The sequence below is a fragment of the Eubalaena glacialis genome, chromosome 13 (genome assembly GCF_028564815.1).
Source record: "Eubalaena glacialis isolate mEubGla1 chromosome 13, mEubGla1.1.hap2.+ XY, whole genome shotgun sequence".
In the NCBI taxonomy this organism is placed as follows: domain Eukaryota; kingdom Metazoa; phylum Chordata; class Mammalia; order Artiodactyla; family Balaenidae; genus Eubalaena; species Eubalaena glacialis.
In genome coordinates, this window is record NC_083728.1 from 74705805 (window position 1) to 74726755 (window position 20951).

Here is a 20951-nt window from a genome sequence, read left to right on the forward strand (position 1 = left end):
GCCATAGATGAGCATTATCTGCTTTAGAATCACCAGCTTGGAGTACGTCCTCCAGTCCCAAGAAGGCCCAAACTCCTGTTTGCTTTCCACTTTTGCCCTCCCAGAGTTTGTGCTACTTCCCAGGACAGAAGTCTCCAGGCCAGTGATCAGCAAAATTTTCCTTAGCCAGAGAGTCAATATTTTTGGCTTTGCCGTCTCTGCCACAACTACTCAGCTCTGCCATTTGGCACGAAAACCATAAACAAATGGGCATGGTTGTGTTTCAATACAATTTTATTTATAGACACTGAAAGTTGAATTTCATCTATTTTTTTACTTGTCATGAAACAGTATTCTTCTTTTGATTTTTTTCTAATCATCTACATAGGTAAAAACCAGCCTTAGCTTGTGGGCTATATAAAACAGGTGGTGGGACACTTTAGACCATTTAAAATTCGTGACTGTTTCTCCAGGAGCTACTGGTGTTTGCTGGCTCCACATCCTAGCTTCAGGCTGCCTTAAGCCACCTTAGGAAAGGCCCATTTCACAAGCAGATGTGAGCATGTGTGTAGTTCCTTATCCCCACGTGGTTCTGACTGGTCTGTTTCAGTAGCTTTCACATTTAATCTTCAGCTGAACATTTCCTTCCTATGAAATCTTTTGTGGAGAATGTAAAACAGCTAATGATAGGTGGTCCCACAACCACCATCCTTGTCCTGCTCTGTGGCCCCTGATGCACATCATGGAAAAAGCACGGTGGATGGAAAAACCAACTGGTCCCGTTCATAACAGTGGATGGACTGTGAAATTATCATAAAGCCATCTGGCAAAGGATTTTGCTTACAACTCTAAAATGTGTTGAAGAGAGTGCAATTCACAGTAGTGGTTATGAACTTGGCTTTGGAGTCTGGAAGACTTACCCTTGAGTGTGCCACTTATAGCTGTGTCCTTGCGGAAATCACTTACTTCAGATTTCCTCATCTGTAAAACAGGGCTCATAATACCAGGTACCTCCCCAGGCTGTCCTGAGAGCTAGAGAGGATAAAACATGTAAAGTGTTTAGAATGGCACGTGGTAGATGGTAAGTGCTTCATGTGTGTGACTTATTCTGATTTGTTACCCAGCCAGCTGGAAGGCGATGGGGCTTAAAAGCAAACAGGAATCTGTGAATGAAACTCTAAAATCCAAACAAGAAAAATGAAGGCCTTCTTTCAATATCAGGGAAGGAGTTCTGAGTTTGTTTTTCTTCCAAGAATTTCCTTGAGTCTTCAAGCCTTCTCTCCAAGACCCCGCCCTCTTGGTTCTGAGTCCATTCTTTGCCTGGTAAGCAGAGAATCAGAACCAAGAGGATGGGCTCATATCACATCGCATTTATTGTGAAATGCCTCTGGTTTGGAGCCTATTTATAGTATGTGTTAATTACATGGCACTCTTTAAGACGTGGAAGCAACCTAAATGTCCATTGACAGATGAATGGATGAAGAGGATGTGAGATACACACACACACACACACACACACACACACACACACACTGGAATATTACTGAGCCATAAAAAAGAATGAAATAATGCCATTTTCAGCAACATGGATGAACCTAGAGATTATCATACTAAGTGAAGTAAGTCAGAAAGAGAAAGACAAATACCATATAATATCACTTATATGTGGAATCTAAAATATGGCACAAATGAACCTATCTACAAAACAGAAACAGACTCACAGAACAGACTTGTGGTTGCCAAGGGTGGGGGGGGGGGCAGTATGGGAGGGATGGAGTGGGAGTTTGGGATTAGCAGATGCAAACTATTATATACAGAATGAATAAACAACAAGGTCCTAGTGTATAGCACAGGGAACTATATTCAATATCCTGTAATAAACCATAATAGAAAAGAATATGAAAAATTATGTATATATATATGTATAACTGAATCATGTTGCTGTACAGCAGAAACTAACACAACATTGTAAATCAACTATGCTTCAATAAAATAAATTTTAAAAAATACATGGCACTCATTATTATGAGTTAATAATAGGCATAATAATAATGGCTACCTTCATATTGTAATGGTAAAGCCCATTCAAATATTGATTCTTCCCTTCACCAGCTGTGACAACTTTCTTTCCTCTGTGATCCTGCGTTGCCTTATCATCAGATATCAGTGTGAATAGTCCCTACCTCCTAAGGCAGTGGATGAGAATAAATGAGAGAAGAATGTAGGTTTCAGCTCTGTGCCTAGCCCACTAGAAGCACTTAAAAAGTGCTGGCCATTATCATGACGTGCCTAGAGCTTTGCGAAAATTATCTCATTTCATATATGGCCTTATTTAATTCTTACAGTAACTGCTCTGAAATATAAGCCCAGCTATGTGTGAACATAAACCTTGTCCACTGTCCACGACACCACCTTGCCCCTCACCTCCAGGCCGTCTCTGCCGGCAGAGACAAGAACAATAAGGCATCATTTCATGCTGTGTTGTGGTGAGAGGTTCTGAAATTGTTTGTCATTTATGAGAACTGGCAGAGCCATTAGCTGCCCCAGAGATTGGTTAATTGTCTAGTTAACAAACACCACAGCGATTATCAAACACCCACAACAAGTTAAGTCAGGCTGATGTCGAAGAAAGAAAAGAAAATGCTGACAGTCAGTTTCCCCACCTGCAGTCAGTTTTCTGCACCTGCGCAATTCTGTGCCCCCGAAGGAGTGAGCCACACCGCAGAGCACAGCAAGCTGTGGTCCTGGGTGAGGGGAGTGGGGAAGGGGGGCGGTCCTGTGTCAGATATGAGCGTTATCCAATCAGGGAGAGTGGGTTACTCCAGAATCCATGCCTGGAATCCGCACCAAGGAGTCAGCAGACCTTGATTGGAATTTTGGCTCTACTACTTACCCGTATGACTTCAAGCAAAATTCTTATGGCCAGCTGCCTCAAGCTGCTTCATCTGCAAAATGGGAAGATAAATTTATATATATATATATAAATATTATATATACAATATAATATATATAAGTACATATGAATATATGTGTGTATATATATATATTCTGCTTCCTTTTCCCCTTTCCCCTCACTAATTGGGAAAAAAAGAAAAAAGATAAGATGAGACAGTTCTCATGATGAATCCTTATGCTTCATAGCTCTTTGCCCTTCTAAATAGATCCCAACATCATGCAAAATCTAGGAAGCAGAAAGTTTCCATCTTCGGCTTTATTTTTATTTTTTTCCTCTACCGATCTCCTTTTTGTGCCCTAAGAAAGATGTTGATGGGCCAACTGAGGCAGAGCCTGCAACAACCATAAAGCATCTTCACCGTGGGGGTGAGGACGCAGGCTGGGCCCCAGGGGCTCTTTTCACCCCTCCCCCGCCAGCTCAGGGCCGCGTTTGTTTCCGCAGGGGCTTTCCGAGGCGTGTGCAAGAAAATTGATCACTTCCCCGAAGATGCTGACTACGAACAGGACACGGCTGAGTATCTCCTGCGTAAGTTCCCCCTTCTCGGGTCCCCCCAGGGGAGGGGTGGGCGAGGAGGGCTGCCCTGAGGTTGTCCAGCTGCCTCTGAGTTCGAGGCTCCCCAATACCCAGCCCCAGAAATGGATACGTGCAAAGAAGCTTCAGGAGAATCTTTGCTGCTAGACAGAGACATTCAGGTGGTTCTGACATCTGAATCTCTTTCATTTCAATGGAATAGAAATAGGAAAAAAAAAAAAAAAAGGGAGCTGTGTCAAAACTGAAAAGTTCTTTTTAGTCTGCTTAGGGGGAAATCTAAGGATTTTCTTCAACATGAATACACGTTTTCACCTTCCCCAGAGGGCTGATTTGAGGTGCTAATGGGCTAAGTGCTAATGGGTGAGGTGCTAATGGGCGAGGTCCTAAGAGGCAAGGCCTGGGAGAATAAAAGCAAACCAAGGTTCACCCCTTTTCAGTTTCAATCTCATTGGGGCAGGACCAGTGTCTCCCCCTAGATTGTCCCAAGGTCAGTAACCCGGATATGACATGGAACTGTCACAAATGCAGCACGTAGGAGGCAACAGTGTGCTGGCTTAGAGCAAGGGCTCTGGATTCTGGTTGACTTGGGCTTTTACTCCGGTGACGCCCTACTAGCTGGGCTGGACCTGGGCCAGGCTGCTTTACCTCTCATCTCTCACCTTTCTTCAAAGTCAGCAATAAAGATGATAATGTCATCCGTCTGACAGGGTCATAAAAATTAAATAAGCTGATGCACATTACGCTCCGCCCGGGGCCAACATGTACTCACGAAGCCATACGTGTTGCCTCTTTTCTGGGGCATGGGATGAGCAATGGTCAAGGCCCAGTGGCAGCCACAGGCCTGACATTAATCCAGGCACAGAAAGAATTGGGGATTTAATGTAATTTAGATAGAATTTCTTCAACAGGGAGGTGTGTCAAGTTCACGCAAAAGAAAAGTTCTAAGGCATTGACTAATTTACTATTAGAGAGTGTTAAATGTAACATTTTTTTAAACTGCTGTTATACATAAAAACTTCAAGAAATTGTGCTATTCGGGTTGTGCTTGTAACTCGTAGCTCAAGAAGAGTGTTTTTACAATTAAAATCATTTTTAGCTCTACTCATGCTTGCTAGTCTACATATGGGCAGTGGGTCTATATATGAGCTTTTAATCGCATAACAACGTAAGTGGTGCGAGGAGTCAATTTGAAAGAAAGTCATTTCTAAGCTAATTTTTAAAACATAAACATATTATTTCTCTTTCTTCAGTCCTTATCCATCTACTAGGATTTACCCAAATGCCAACTAGAACTTATATGAGCAGCTTCAAAGGATTTGATGTGGAAATAGAGGCCACGTTTAGAGAGGTAGCTTGACCAAAGTTTGGGGTAGATTACTTGGACCTCCTTTTGAGGATGATTTTAAAGTCATCTCCAATGGGGTTTTACCAGAGTGACTGTAGTTTTTGTTTTTCTTTCCTATTTTGATGTTTGCCCTGTTGGGGACTAAACAGAACTGTGACCTGTATTTCACAACTTGCAAAACTGATTTTAATTTCTTCCAAGAGATCCGTCGCTTTTCCGACAAAATATATTTCTCCCCTCTGGGAAGGTGGAGGTCCTCACCATCAGCCACAGAACCAAGTTAAGGAGGGACCTCCCTGAGCACACGAATTTCCTGCAGGGAACTTTGGAATCCCCGAGCCAGTCACGTGGGGTCAGGGTCACATTCCTGCAGGGGTCTCCGGGCCCATCCAGCACACGTGCTGCCAGTTCCTGTTGCGACCACACCCTGGTGGGGTGGGATTCTGCACATTGATTATTCTGCTATTTCCTCTTTCTCATGGGTGGTTAGGGAGGCTGCAGCTTAAACCTATAGCAGAAGGTTTAATCAGGGACTTCCCTGGTTGTCCCACTGCAGGGGGCCTGGGCTCGATCCCTGGTCGGGGAACTAAGATCCCACAAGCCCCGTGGCACAGCTGGAAAAAAAAAAAGAACCAATCCAGAGTAAACTGAGTTAGGAGAAAATGGCAGCAGAGCATGTCCTGTGTGAGAGCGACACCTGTAGCCTCAGTTTATAGAACCTGCTTTTATCTCACTTGTGGGGTAGAGGTGGGATCTGGCCACCAATTGGTTGCCAAGTGGTTCCTGCACCACATGAGAAACAATCACATTCCCATATCTCATAGCCACACGTTTCAAATATACACAACCAACACAATTCAGTAGCTTCCAATGTTCAGATCATCTCCTTCGGGCATAATCATACTTTGAAACTAAAACAAATTTTTTTAAGGTGCTCTCCTTTAATCGATTGAACTCATCACATTGAATATTCGAGCAATTCCCATCAAGTACACAATGCAAATGATCGCTTTAAAGATTTGTGCACGCTTGAAATCACTGGGGACAGACCCACCCCTAATATTTGTGGGTCCCAGGGCCAAGGTTCACATGGAAACCCGTAGCTCATATATGTAAATATTTAGAAGTTATAAATAAGCTATGGCCACCCAAGATCCCAGCGCCTACTTCCCGGGGATCCCCCCCTTGACCTGGGGGCTAAATGAACCAGGGGGCCAGCCCTCCCTCCTGCAAGCCTGTGTGGGAGCAGGGAAGCACAGAGCAAGCCGGGCCTGGGCCAGGGCTGTGACTGACTGGCCTGAAGCTAGGATGGGGACTGATTTAATCACGCTCCCAGGGGTCAGGGCAGCCAGGATCCCTCCCCCTACGCCTCACTTCTCCCATCAAGGTTTCTAGACAGTTTGAAGCCCCTTCCAAAACTTCCCCATTGCAGCAGGGACAGTTACGGGGACCCTGGTCTGCCCAGACCCCAATGGTGGGGGACTTGGGGTGGCCATCCTTAAGCAAAAGCTAGAACTCTTTCATTTTCTTCTCCTCATGAAGAGAACCTCACCCCTGTCTGCTTTCGTCGGCCCCTCACCCCCGTTCTCCATCGGCCTTCCCAGGCAATCCCCGTAGGCTAAGTCAGCTACCAAACTTGCAGAAAACTTCTCCCATAAAAACAAACAAACAGGACTTCCCTGGTGGCGCAGTGGTTAAGAATCCACCTGCCAATGCAGAGGACACGAGTTCGAGCCCTGGTCCGGGAAGATCCCACATGCCTCGGAGCAACTAAGCCCGTGCGCCACAACTACTGAGCCCACGTGCCACAACTACTGAACCCGCGTGCCTAGAGTCCGTGCTCCACAACAAGAGAAGCCACCGCAATAAGAAGTTCACGTACCGCGAGGAAGGGTAGCCCCTGCTCACTGCAACCAGAGAAAGCCCGCGCACGGCAACGAAGACCCAACACAGCCAAAAATATATATATAAATAAATAAATAAAAATGAAAAATGAAAAACAAACAAACAAACAAAAACAGTCCTGGTGTTGTGGAAACCCAGTCCTCTGCATTCGGAGCGTGAGCACCACCACGCAGTAGCAATAGGAAGGGCTGCAGCTGAACCCACAGGAAGACACACAATAAATGCAGGGACATAAAGTTCTGAACACTGAGCTTTGAACTTCCGCGCCGAAGATGAACCAACCACCTTCCTGCTGCCCCACTGCTCCTCCTGCACGCGTGCCGGGACTTTAAAGATGCCACTGCCGGCTCAGCGGCTAAGCATCAGGCATGGGAGTCGTCCTCAACAACGCTTTCTCTCACATCCCACCCCCAATTCTGGTGGCTTTACCTTCAGGATATATCCTGAGTCCGACACCTCTCCCCACCTGTCTGCCACCCCAGTCCAAGGCACAGTCAGCTCAGCCCTGGTTTCTTACCATCCTTTGAGCCACACCGGCCCCATCCTTCAAGAGCCCCACACCTGGCTCCACGCTCTACTCTCACTATCTTAAAATTCTTCTTCTTCTTCTTTTTTTAATTTGCCTTTGACGGTCATCCTTTATTTTATTTTTTCTTCCAGTTTTATTGATATATAAGTGACATACAGCACTGTATAAGTTTAAGGTGGGCAGCATAATGGTTTGACGTCCATACATCATGAAATGATGACCACAGTAAGTTTAGTGACCATACGTCATCTCACGTAGATACAAAATTAAAGATATAGAAAAAAGTGTTTTTTCCTTGTGATGAGGACTCAGGATTTACTGTCTTAATTTTCATATATAACATCCAGCTGTGTTAATTATATTTATCATGTTGTACATTACATCCCTAGTACTTATTTATCTTACAACTGGAAGTTTGTGCCTTTTGACCACCTTCCTCTAATTCCCCCTCCCCCCAGCCCCACCTCTGGTAACCACAAATCTGATCTCTTTTTCTATGAGTCTGTTTGTTTTTTGAAGTATATCTGATGTACAACACTACGTTGGTTTCCATTACACAACATAGTGATTTGGTACCTCTCTATGTTTCAAAATGATCACCATGATAAGTCTAGTTACCATGCCATCTTGAAATTCTTAATACTTTTGGAACAAGAGGGCCTGCATTTTCATTCTGCACAGGGCCCTGCAAATTAGGTAGCGGGTCCTGCCCGTCATCTCTATTAGAATGTAAGCTCCATAAGGGCAGGACCTTAGCTCTTTTGTACCTCAATGGACACAGAATTTATCCAACTGATATTCTGGCCCAGGTGTTCCAGGAAATACTCTTATACTGGCTGGGTAAATACTGGGATCCCCACCTGAAGGTCCCTCCGCCCCAGGACCTTAGGGCCTCTCTGTGATCCAGCAGCTGAAGAGTTAACACATGGGTCTCTAGGACGCTGCTGCTCCAGCCCTCAGCCAGCTGTCCCCTTCGTCCCCTTAGAAAGGCAGCACCTGCACCCTTGGGGTGGTTTAACATTTCCACCAGTACCCCAGGACACAGCACAGCACCTGGCATTTGGTAGGTGCCCGAAAATATTGTTGAATGAATAACTAAATTCGTTTGCTTATTCAGTGACTAAATGGGTATCAAATGGGCATTGCCAGACTCAGTACTATGCAAATGTAGGTGTGTGCTGGGACAGACTCTGCGTTTCAGTGAACAGCTTGTGACCTAATGGGAGTCCCAGGATGCCCTGTCGGCTATATGATTTGCAGGGCCCAGTGCAAAATGAAAATCCCGGGCTCCTGGTTCAAAACGCAGGCAAAAAAAGCTATTTCCTTTCTTCTGCCATCTCTCTCTCCATCTGTCATGGTGTCTTTTATTTGCTATGAAATGTCACACTCCCTCCGGCACGGGAACACTCAAGGGGTGAGTGCATACCCTCACAGGTGCCTAGGGCTTTCAGCCAACCCTGGTTCTCCCAGCGTCCATGCCCAGGCCCCCAACACAAGCCAAGGGTGGCAGTGGTCTCTGGTTGGGGCGGGGGAGTGAGCAGCTGAGGACCCATCCCACGGAGAACGGGAGGTGGGGAGGTGATGGGGGGTGGGATGCCACGTGAGTAGAAGCTCCAAGCCCAGGGCGCATGCTCCACTGACCCATCAGACTTACTTATAAAACACACATTCAAGATAAAGCTATTAAGAATTTCAGGATGGTGACTAAAGAGCATTAACCTCAAGCACAGGGCCCTGAGCGACCGAACTGGTCTCGCACCCATGTTAGATGCAGGCTCTGTCCTCCTGCTCACGGGCTGTCCTCCAACCAGGCACCCCCATGCCCGTAGAGGGGGGATCCCGGGGCTGACTGGGTGCAGGGAGAACCCTCTCTCTTTCTCTCCGCAGGGGCTGTGAGGGCCTCCAGCGTCTTCCCCATCCTCAGTGTCACGCTGCTCTTCTTCGGCGGGCTCTGCGTGGCAGCCAGCGAGTTCCACCGCAGCAGACACAATGTCATCCTCAGCGCGGGCATCTTTTTTGTCTCTGCAGGTGAGCATCTGGCCTCAGCCCTGAGAGCATCACAGACACCAAACCCAAGCCAGGGCCACCAGGACAAAGCAATGCTATTCAGGGTTCCCTCCAGGGAAGGAACAAGAAAACGTTCAACTTGTGTGTTAAGAATGAGAACCAAAGACTTTAATTAGAACCAAAGATGCTGACATTCTAGCTCAGAATGCACGGAGGGAAGATGAGGAGAAGGTCAGCTTAGAGAGGGGGAGAATGACTCATAAGAGTGTGCGCGTATATGTCTGCACATAGTGGGAGGGGGCATGTATGGTGTGTGTAATGTGTGACCTGAGAGATGGGTTCAGTGTGTTTTAAAGGGGTCCATCTTTCTGCTCACTTGGACATCGTCATACACTGTCTCTGGCCCTTTGAGACCTGTGTTTGCTGGTTTAACTGTTGTTCACAGCTCTTCAAGCGCACAAATCCTCAGACTGTTCAAAGCATCTCTGGGAACAAGGTAAAAATCAGCAGCCCCAGATGCTCTCGGGGAAGACCTTATCATCAATAGCAGCCTTGACCAGAAGGTGGCACAGGGCGGCAAGGAGGATGAGGCAGTCCCCAGAAAGAGGTCCTATTTCTGCCCCCTCTCTCCCCCCTTCATCTCCATCCCTCCGCCACCCTCCTCATCGTCCTCTCCGCCCTCTGGGTTTCCACGCCACCATCGCTTTACAATCTCTTCCCACCCCACCCCGCAATCAATGCCATCTGGATGAAATGCTTTAGAGACGCAAAGAACAAGGTGGGGGTGGGAGGGAGGGGAGCTTGACTCTTTGGTGATGACCTCCAAACTTTGACCCATAACGGCAGAATATTTACTGGGGTAGGAACAGTGGGGAAGAGTATTAAATGGTGGGTGAGAGGGGCTTACCCTCCTGGATTTGAATTCTGGCTCTACCTGTGGAGCCTTGGGAATGTTACCAAATCCCTATAACTTGGTTTCCTTGACTGTAAAATGGGAAATAATAATAGTACCTATTTTATAGGGTTGTTGGAAGGAGGTTGAACATAAAAATCACAATATTATTTTCTAGCATTGGAAAAGCAACACAATATAGTTCCGAAGTTGGAAGCCCAGCATCCCAGCCTCCTCCGAGATCTTGCTCAAGCTTCTTCCCTACTGTTTTCCCTTCTGTGAAATGGGAAAGGTGGATGGCATCCAGCTCTGAGTCTCTGGGAACCAACTCAAGCAACAGACCTGGGGGAAAGCCGCCATCTTGTCAGGAGAATAAGATTAGCCCAAAGGTGATGCTCTGTGTGGACAGATGGTAACAGCTGGTAAACCCAGGGACTTGTGTTGCTTTGAGGCACATTCTAGTTGCTGGTGGCCCCCTCCAGACCTCCTGGGCTCTGACTGACCCAGAGGATGCTGGGTCAGAGGATGCTGGGATGTTGTGCTGACATGAGGGTTTCCTAAACAGGAGAAGATCATTATTTTGTCCCCCAAGGGGATTGTTGAGGGAGAGTGTGTCACCAGCAACCTTCTTCTCACAAGGGGTGTTGTGAGAGATGGCAGGTAGATTAGACACATGGGAACCGGGGAACATGAGGGGCAGCAGCAAAGCCCTGAGGGGAAGCCAGAAGCTGGGGGTCTCATCCTAGCTATCCCCCCACCACTGGTCTCCCTGAGGACCCTGAAGAGCCTCAGTTTCTCCACCTACAAAGTGAAAATTTGGGAGGATTCAGCACTCCCTAAGGTTCTTTTTTGCTCAGTTATTCTAAGGTTCTGTGGTTTCAGGCAAGCAGTCAACAACCCTTTATTGAGTACCTACTATGTGCCAGGCACTGGGCATTATGCTCAAGACCATGGGCTCTGAAGCCAGGCTGCCTGGTGCAAATCATGGCTCTACCACTTCCCAGCTGGGTAACCTCGGGCAAGTCTCTTAACCACTCTGTGCCTCAGTTTCCTCATCTGAAAAATGGGGATAATAATGGCTCTACCACTTAAGGCTGTTCAGAGAATTAAATAGTTGGTATATGGAAAGGGCCTAGAACTGCATCTAGCCCGCAGTAACTGCTGGATGCATAATAACTGCTGCTATATACATTGTACCATTTAATTCTCATGCTGATGCAATTCAACAAATATGCACAGTGCTCTTGTTGGGGTCAGGCTCTGGGCAAGGAGAGGAGGCCATAGTAATGAACAAACCTAGCCTAGGTCTGCCCTTAGGGAGCTTACGGTCTAATGGTTGGGAGAAAGTGATTACCCACTTACATCTAGTTCTTCCTAAGCTTTTTTACTGAAATCTAAATCCACCCATGGCCAAGAGACAGTCCCGGGTTCAAATCCCACCTCTGCCATTTCCCAGCTGTGTTGACTTGGAAAGTTATTTATCTTCTCTGTGTCCCAGTTTCCTCATCTGTAAAAGAGGGGTGTTTTTTTTTTTAAGCAGGCCTGTTGCAATGATTAATTGAGATCATGCACATAAAGACTTTGCACAGTGCCTGGCGCATCATCAGTGCCCTAGAAATAAGTGGCAACTCACTTGGCTTGCCGCTTCCTTTAACCTGGGCTGACATCCGAGCCTCTCTTTGAGTTTCTTTTGTTTTTTCCCAGCAAGACTTCCTTTCAGGGCTTCTCAAACTTTGCCACCAAAATTTACCTGTGGGCAGAGGAGAGCGAAAATGGGGCCCTGGGCAGTCAGGGGGCATCACCAGAAGCCACCTTCCGTGAGCTGAAATGTCTTTGAAGTCTGTCTCTCATTTATACTTAAAAATTCATGTGAATTCTGCTCTCTCCTCATTATATTCATGTTCATTTTAATATAAAAGAATGTGTCTTCCCTACTCATCTTCAAGCCAAATTGACACTCTAGAAAGAGGAGCCATTTTTCATCCTGTGGTTTCCTGCAGCCTGACACAGGGCTGGCTGCGTCAACTCCCATATTAAGAAATAGCTCAGTGATTAGAACTCACCGCCTACCTGCTGAAGGCCTGCGCTGGGGAAGGCCAAGAGGAGACAGGGAAGAAACAGACCTTGGCCCTGCCCTCTAAGGGGTAAGTCCTAGATGGAATATGGCCAGAGATTGTATTCAAAATATGAATTCCCCTTAATGCATGAGCACCAGCCAATCAGAACGATAGCACTGGAGCAGAGTGGGGTGGCCCTTGCTATGCCAAGCTTTAACCCTTTGGTTGCTGGACTCCAGGGAGACCTTGGGGACCCCCAGGAAGAGTATGGGGCATTCAAGGAATGGAGAGGATACTCAGGAGGCCATTGGAAATGGTTATTTACCAACTGGTACTGGGAACTGTAATGAGAAACAGCTTCCATTTAGAACCACCCTATAGGTGGCCCGGATTTGGAGGCAAGGAGACTCCAGGTGATGTACCAACCTCCCTGAGTCATTATTGGTATCAAAGCCCGGATGAGACCCTTAAAGCAAAGGACACAAAGACACATTCTACCTTTGGAGCAATAATGTGAGAGAAGTAGTCACAGATGAGGGCAACCCCCAGGCCCTCAGTTTCTACTGTTTCTTCTTACTACTCCCTGGAGAATCAATTTCTCTCCAAGCGACTAGTCAGCTCTTTCCAGGGCAATTCCGTTGGCACATGGGGACTCTAAGTCGGCAGACCTTGTCTACTGGGGACAACAGCTTCATGTTCCCCAATTCTTGATGCTTGAACAACAGATAATCTAAAGCATTATCGTATCCTGTGCAGATAAAAAGACTTAGCTACTGCACCTTCCCCATTCGTTCCCCAAACTGCAGCTCCAGACCCATATATGTCCACTCAGCAACCACATTCTTACTCTCAATAAGCACTTCCAACCCACCTCCTCTTCTCTAAGCCTATTCTCTCTGCTGCCTCTTATTTTAGCTCAAGATACCATCAACCTCCCCTTCATCCAAGCTAGAACCCTACTAGTAAGTCACTCTCAACTCCATTGTCAATCACCTTTCATCTCCTGATGTTCAGAACCTAGCTTAAATGTCACCTTGTCTTCAGAACAAGGGGGTTTAATCATTCTCTCTTTCTCTCTTTGCTCCTGAATCATTTCATATGTGTCTCTGGAAGAACCCTTACTATATTTTGCTATAATTGCATTTACATGTCAGTTTCTTCTACTCATGGTGAGGAACTAAAGGGCAGGGATCTGCATCTCGTTCATTTTACCGTCATCATGACTTATTGCTGAAGATTAAGCTTTGAGGGAATGAATTGCTTCTAAGGGAAAGTACGTGCATTCTGAATTCTACTGCACTTGCTGAAAGAGTAAGGTGAATTCTTTAGCTGAACGTTTCCCACCCAGAATGGAGCGGCAGAATTCTTCATTTCCCGAGAGACAGACCCTGCAAGAAGAGCTCAGCAGCTGGATTTCCTGGCCATAAATCCATTCTCCTCTCTCCCTGTTGACTCCACATTTTTTTTTTTAATAGATATTTCCAGCCTAAAAGTGACAGTTACCTCTGAGGTTTATAAAGGATGTATTTTTCTTTCCCCTTCTCTTAGGGTTAAGCAACATCATCGGCATCATAGTTTATATATCAGCCAATGCTGGAGACCCCGGGCAGCGTGACTCCAAAAAGAGCTACTCCTATGGCTGGTCCTTTTATTTCGGAGCCTTCTCTTTCATCATCGCGGAAATTGTAGGAGTAGTGGCTGTGCACATCTATATAGAAAAACATCAGCAGTTACGTGCCAAATCCCACTCGGAGCTCCTGAAGAAATCTACCTTTGCTCGCCTTCCACCCTACAGGTATAGATTCCGGAGGCGGTCAAGTTCCCGCTCCACAGAGCCCAGATCCCGAGACCTGTCCCCCATCAGCAAAGGCTTCCACACCATCCCTTCCACTGACATCTCAATGTTCACCCTCTCCCGGGACCCCTCAAAGATCACCATGGGGACCCTCCTCAACTCCGACCGGGACCATGCTTTTCTACAGTTCCACAATTCCACGCCCAAAGAGTTCAAAGAGTCGTTGCATAATAATCCAGCCAACAGGCGCACCACGCCCGTCTGAACTGACTTCTGCCCTCTGCCCTCCACCCCAGCACAGCCCGGGGGGAAGTGGACAGAGGTGTCTCTGAGGTTGCATGGCATGGTCCTCGTGATGGTATTACTTTTTACAAAGACTGAAACCAAAAGGACTCAGCCCTCTCCCACAGTTCGCCCCTCTCCTTCCAGGTCCTAACGCCTCCGTCCCTCCCTGACTTTTCAAGCCAATCCCATGACATCTCTCTCTGTGTATCTGTGCCAGATGTTTTCCTTTCTTCCTTCTTTACTGGAAGGACCTCCACATTCTTCCCTCCTTGGAAGAGGACTTTACTCAAAGTCACGGGTGGTGGCTGGTGGGGGGCGGGGGGGATCTCCGAATCCCCAGACTTGTGCATAGTTGTCCCCATTGTCCACTCCAAATCCTCAGGACACCAACGGCCCAGGTGGCCCTGAGGGAGGCATTCACCTTTCTGTGTTAGAAAAACATGCCCAGAAATCAAAGATGTCAGAGCCCTGAAGCAGCTACTGTAATAAGCACTCACGTATTAAAGGTTTTGCCTTGTTGTAACCAACCGAGCTGGGGTGCTTTGTTTCTTCTGGGTAATTCCTACACAAATTTACAAATTCATTTGCCCTGCCCTCAAACTGCCTCATGTATGTGTTGGAAGCTGAGCTTTGCTCATCCACACTCTAGCCACTAGGAAGGATCCTCCTTTACCTCTTGAGGCCAGCAGGGTGCTCCAACAAATGTCAGAGTCTGTGTGTCTCTCACCTAAATCCCGGGAAGCTACTGGGGGCAAGCATGTGTTCAAAAATCTGGCTCTGGCACTCAGTAGCTCTAGGACCTTGGGAAAACCCACCCGACCTTCAAACCTCAGTCTCCTCATCTGTAAAATGGAGCATGGTACAGTATTCTCCTCCACAGAGTTGTGAGGCTTAAATAAAACTTCATGTGTAAAATGATTAGCACACTGCAAATAATCAATATGTATATTTTTAAATTTTTGGATGAATTCTGGGTAGAGTGAGCATTATCTGAGTTTGGGCTGCCATAACAAATACTATAGATCAGGATGGCTTAAACAATAGACATTTATTTCTCACAGTTCTGGAGGCTGGGAAGTTTAAGATCAGGGTGCCAGCACATTTGGTTCTTGGTGAGGGCTCTCTTCCTGGCTTGCAGACAGCTGCCTTCTCACTGTGTCCTCACTTGGCAGAGCCACTAACTCCATCACAAGGGCCCCACCCTCATGACCTCATCTAACCCTAATTACCTCCCAAAGGCCCCATCTCCAAATATCACCACATCAAGGGTTAGGGCTTCGATAAGTGAATTTGGATGGTGGGGAGGGACCCCATTCAGTCCACAGCAAGCATGATTGCAGGAGGATAGAAGCCAAATGGGAGCTATTCTTTTTTGGGGGGAAGGGTGTACTTCGCACAGGCTCTGAGAGGCACGGGGACAGGGGAGTAGAAAGTGGAAGGGCATTTGAATATTTTGAAAAATTGATATCAGAAAGCATGAGAAGGGCTTCCCTGGTGGCACAGTGGTTAAGAATCTGCCTGCCAATGCAAGGGACACGGGTTCGTGCCCTGGCCTGGGAAGATCCCACATGCTGCAGAGCAACTAAGCCCATGTACCACAACTACTGAGCCTGAGCTCTAGAGCCCGCAAGCCACAACTACTGAGCCCACGTGCCACAACTACTGAAGCCCGCGTGCCTAGAGCCCGTGCTCTGCAACAAGAGAAGCCACTGCAATGAGAAGCCCGCGCACCATAAGGAAGAGTAGCCCCCGCTCGCTGCAACTAGAGAAAGCCCGCACACAGCAACGAAGACCCAATACAGCCAAAAATGAATAAATGAATAAATAAATAAATAAAAGCATGAGAAATGGATGTCACCTCTGCCCACAGTGACTCCTGGGGTGCTTGTGGCGCACGCCAGCTCGTCACACCTCCAAGGAGCTTCCCACTTCCAGGTTCAGTCACTCAAGGGGGCAGAGTTATGGTCATAGGAGCTCATGCTTACCTGACACTGTTGGTACCTGGTTGTGTTCTGCAACCTTACACATATTGTACCATTTAATCCTCTAGAAATATCCCCATTTTACCAAGGAGGAAACTGAGGCCAGAGAGGGTATGTGATTGCCCACACGTCATCCCTGCTACAAGCTCGAAGTCCTGGGAAGCCAGTCACGTGCCTACACTCACACCCTCGGTGAATTTTATTGTAAAGCGCAGACTAGTAACAATTTGTTTTGTTTGACACTTGAGAGTCATTACATGCAAATTACACCCATACATCAAATTACCTCATTGAATCCTTAAGACAACCCCAAATGTAGTAGGAATTATTATCCTCATTTTGGCAGGTGAGGAAATAGAGGCTCAAGAAGAGTATCTTAGGGGCTGATGAACAGAGCCAGCATTTAGAGGCAAGCCTCTGCTTCCTAATTTGACTGATTTCCTCCCTCTGCCAGCATTTCCCAAATGTCAGTCATCTGAGTTCAACCATTGCGAAGTGTTTCACATCCACATACCACATTAACCATTATTTATTTGATGTTTCTCTTTAAATTGACTCATTTTTTACTTCAATAAATATATCTTGAAAGTGAACTTTATATCACTACTGTAAAAAAGAAAACTGGAATTGCTTGCTGTAAGCAAATGATAACTGGGAAAATAAATACAGTAAAAACAACACAATCACACCATACTCTAGCTGCTGCCTGTTCTAAGCCGAAGGCCAGCTGCCTGCTCTTTGTAAAAAGGATATAACCAAAATGTTAGAAAGATTAGTTAAGATACTCTGGCACCAAAGAAGACGCTTGCTTTGGCTTAATCAGGAGAACCAGAAAGGGGAAAACCTTCTCACTAATACTTCTCTCTAATATTGCATCTGTGTGTCACATCAAATTACCTCACCCCACACTTTGGGAAAAGTGGCTCCAGGCACCCTTGGAGGGGAAGGATCTGGGAGACGGAGTAAATAGGTGATGAATACTGTGAAGGGGAAGAAGAAGCAACCTGCAGCCCTGGGAACTAGGAGTTTGTCAAAAACAAGGCATCTGGGGAGTTGATCGGGGATGGGGAGAAAGGTCCCAGGGGCTTAACTAGCTGGGTGTCTGCTCTGGAGACCCAGTACGGAGCCTTCTGCAAAGGCCAGAGAGCAGGAGGAGGGAAGCAGGCACCTGATGCCTGGAAGGACCCCCGCACCTCTAGGTCTGCTCCCTTCAAGGTTTTGGTGCATGGGCCATCAGAGTGCCTTTGCTTGAAGACTGATCAGCTGGACCCAGCTGGCTGACATCAAATAAATATTCATATCAACACTCGTGGTTCACAGCCAGGACCCCAGGCAATCCTGGTCATCCAGTCCTCTGTGAAGAGTATTCACATTCACTAGGCTCCCACTGTGTGCCAAGCAATGTGCCAGGAACTTCTCTTATTTTGTCTCATTAATCCTAAAATTCGAGGTAGGTACTATTGTTAACCCATTGGATAGATGTTGAAACTTGCAAGAGAAAGCAAAGCAGGTACTCCAACCTAATTCCAAAGCCTACGCGATAGCCACTCACTAATCATCTCTGGTCACACTTCTCAAATCTCTTGCTCCATCGCTGGGTTCCCAACCTCCTTCTCCCCACAATGCAGTTCCCTTTCCCAGCCCACTCATTTCTGGACCAGCAGCATCCTACGGCCAATCTCAAGACCAGAACCTTGGGGTTTCTCTTTTATGCTTCTCTATTCTGCGGCCCCCAGAGCTGATCTTTTGCCAAGTTCTTCTCTACCTTTCGAGAGGGCATAACATTCAAGCAAGCAAACTCTGCAGCTGCACTGCCCAGATTTGAATCCCAACTCTGCATTTATCAGCCAGAGAACTTTCACAAGATAATCTCCCTGTGCCTCAACTTCCCCAGCTGTAAAATGGACACAAAAATAGTCCTCACTCCATAGGTTTGTGGTGAGGATTCAATGAGCTTATTTTCATAAAGCATTTGGAACTGTACTTGAAACACAATAATCACCATATAAATGTTAGCTATTATTATTTAATACTGTTCACAGATTTACGTTTTTCCTCCTGGGCCCTTTCCCCCTTGTTTTCCAGATTGTGTTGACACTCTTCTGCTCTAATCAAGGCAGTGTCCACATACTTATTCCCAATTCTCTAGTTTTGTCAATGAGTATTATCCCTGCCTGCAATGTTTTCCCTTGTCCTCTCCAAATTCTGTCCATTCTTCAAGGCCAAGATTAAGCCTCATCCCTTCCATGAAGTCTGTAGTGAGTCCTCAGGCCACATAATCTCTCACTTCGTGGCATTCATTCATTCACTCACTCACTCACTCATTCATTCATTCATCTAGCACTTATTACTGAGTACCTATTATGTGTCAGAAACAACCATAATCCCCACAGATATGACCACTGCCCTCAAGGAACTCCCAGTCCAGTACTAAACAAGTACTAAAGTCCTAAACAAGTAAACACACAAATCAACATCATTTACAATTGCAATCTGTGTCATAAAGGGAAGGTAGAGAGTAAAAAGTACACAGGCATGTAAACAGAGGGCTCTAATTTTGATGGAGAGTCAAGGAACAGGAGTTGGCATTTACAGTTATACCTAAAGGTAGAGTTAATATTATCCAAGTAAAAGAGGGACACATGGAGGGAGAAAAAACGCCAGCGTGTGCAAAGGCCCTGAGACTGGAAAGACCCCTCCTCCAAAAATGTCAGTAAAGCTGGAGCACATAAAGGAAGAGTAGCATCAGATGAGACTAAAAGAAAAGCTGGATCCAGAGGATGTCAAATTACAGGCATGTTAAAGATTTTGAAATTTGATCCTAAGTACATTCAGAAGCCGTTTAAGAGTTTTAATTAGGGATACATTAGAGACAATCTAATATGTATTTTCAGAAATTTTATATGTTAGGCACCCAGTGAAATACTAGTTTCATCAATATTATCTTTAGAAGTACTTCTTTAAGAGCTTGTACGTTGCCTGCTTTATCCACAGTCTCTGGTAGGTGGACATGATCATGAACTGGACATGACCTTGCCCCCAGGCACAGCTGATTGGATCATAGATTGCACCTTTTCTAAGGCTAGCCAACCCATTCATAGGGTGGCCAGTGGCCTGGGACTTGCGACTTGACTTAAAGGGGTAAACTGAGAAAAAAAAAGGTAAACTGAAACAATAAGATGATCTCTGCTGGGAATTTTAACTAAGAGACACAGAAATCAGTTGCTAGTTGGCTAGGGGGAGCAAAACAGAAAAGATATAAGGAAGCCTTGGGACTAGGGAAGCAAAAATAGGCCAAATGCAAGTTAAAGTTATTAAAAAAAAAAAACAAAACTGTTTGGTTGTGAGAAGACAACCCTGCAAAGCCTTCCCATTATACTTAAATAAAATCCAAATTTTTACCCTGATCTCCAAGGTCTTGCATTATAAAGATTATACTAACGGGAATTCCCTGGCAGTCCAGTGGTTAGGACTCTGCGCTTTCACTGCCGAGGGCATGGGTTCAATCCCTGGTCAGGGAACTGAGATCCCGTATGCCATGTGGCTAGGCCAAAAAATTAAATTAAAAAAAAAAATCATACTAACCTATCCATCTTTATTCCATGCCACCTTTTATCTCGTGGCCTACACTTCAGTCACATTTCCTCCCTTTTCAGTTCCTTGATCCAGCCAAACATATTTCTGCCTCAGGGCCTTTGCACCTGCTGTTCCCACTGCCTGAATTCTCTTCTCTTTATGTGGCTGTCCCCTTCTCATTCTTCAGGTCTGAGCTGACAAGTCACCTCTTCATTTACCAACTCTCAAAAGCAAATCCCCTGTTATTCTTTAGTATAGTCCATACTTATTCTCTTGATAGCTCGGAAGGGTGTAATATTTTATCTTTTGCTTGTTTGTTTACTTACTAGGAGATAAGTTCTGTGAGAGCGGTGTACTTGACTGTCTCGTTCTAGCTACTCATCTGGTAAGTGCTCAACTATCCAAAGGAAGGAAAGAGAGAAGGAGAATGCATTAAGTACTATTTAGGGGAAAACAAATATCACAAAGAGAGGAAGAGAGTGGCTTCCTTGGGTTCTAATAGCTTCCCTGTCCCATTTCCTCCAGGTCCAGCTGTACTGCAGGTGTAGTCCTCAGATCTCTGGGAGACTTTTTCCGAATTCCTTCAACAATCTCCCCTTGCCTTGAGCAACCCTGAGTGAGTCTCTGTTCCTAGTTACCAAATGAACATTGACTAGAACCTCTGAAGCTTCCAGAACTGGGGAACACCCAGCCATATGGGAGCAGCTGAGAGTCCCTCTTAGGGACAGCAGGACAGCTGGACCAGAATGGTATTTAGTCAGGATGATTATAGAAGGGAGATCAGAACCTCAAAGCCAGTTCAGTTCAGAAAGAGCCAAGACTGAGAAAGAACCAGGGACCAGAAACCAAGGGGCAGTGTCTGAGGGCTAGTAAATCATCAGCCTAAAATGAAAGCTACCATAAAGGCAATGGCAAGGCCAAGTTACTAGGCTGAAAGCAAGCAACTCCTGGAGGTTAGATTAAATCTGTGGAACGCTGATTCCCTCTTTGTAAATATAAAAAACCCAAAGAAACAAAAAACAGTTTTAAGATGGTGGTCTGGACTTCATGGGTCCTTCTTTCCCGCTTTAAGTAAGAACCTTTTGTCTGAAAGTAACACCCAGTTCTAACTT

The 20951-nt window shown here is 46.0% G+C and overlaps 1 protein-coding gene across 1 annotated transcript in view; it reads left to right on the forward strand.

The window, feature by feature from the left end:
• Positions 1-14261, forward strand: part of CACNG3 (calcium voltage-gated channel auxiliary subunit gamma 3) — an 85509-nt gene extending 71248 nt beyond the window's left edge. Inside the window, exons 2-4 of the mRNA XM_061209140.1 lie at positions 3377-3460; positions 9133-9273; positions 13750-14261. Of these exons, the coding sequence (XP_061065123.1) occupies positions 3377-3460; positions 9133-9273; positions 13750-14261 (737 nt within the window). The remainder of the gene's footprint in view (positions 1-3376; positions 3461-9132; positions 9274-13749) is intronic.
• The last annotated feature ends 6690 nt before the right edge of the window (positions 14262-20951 follow it).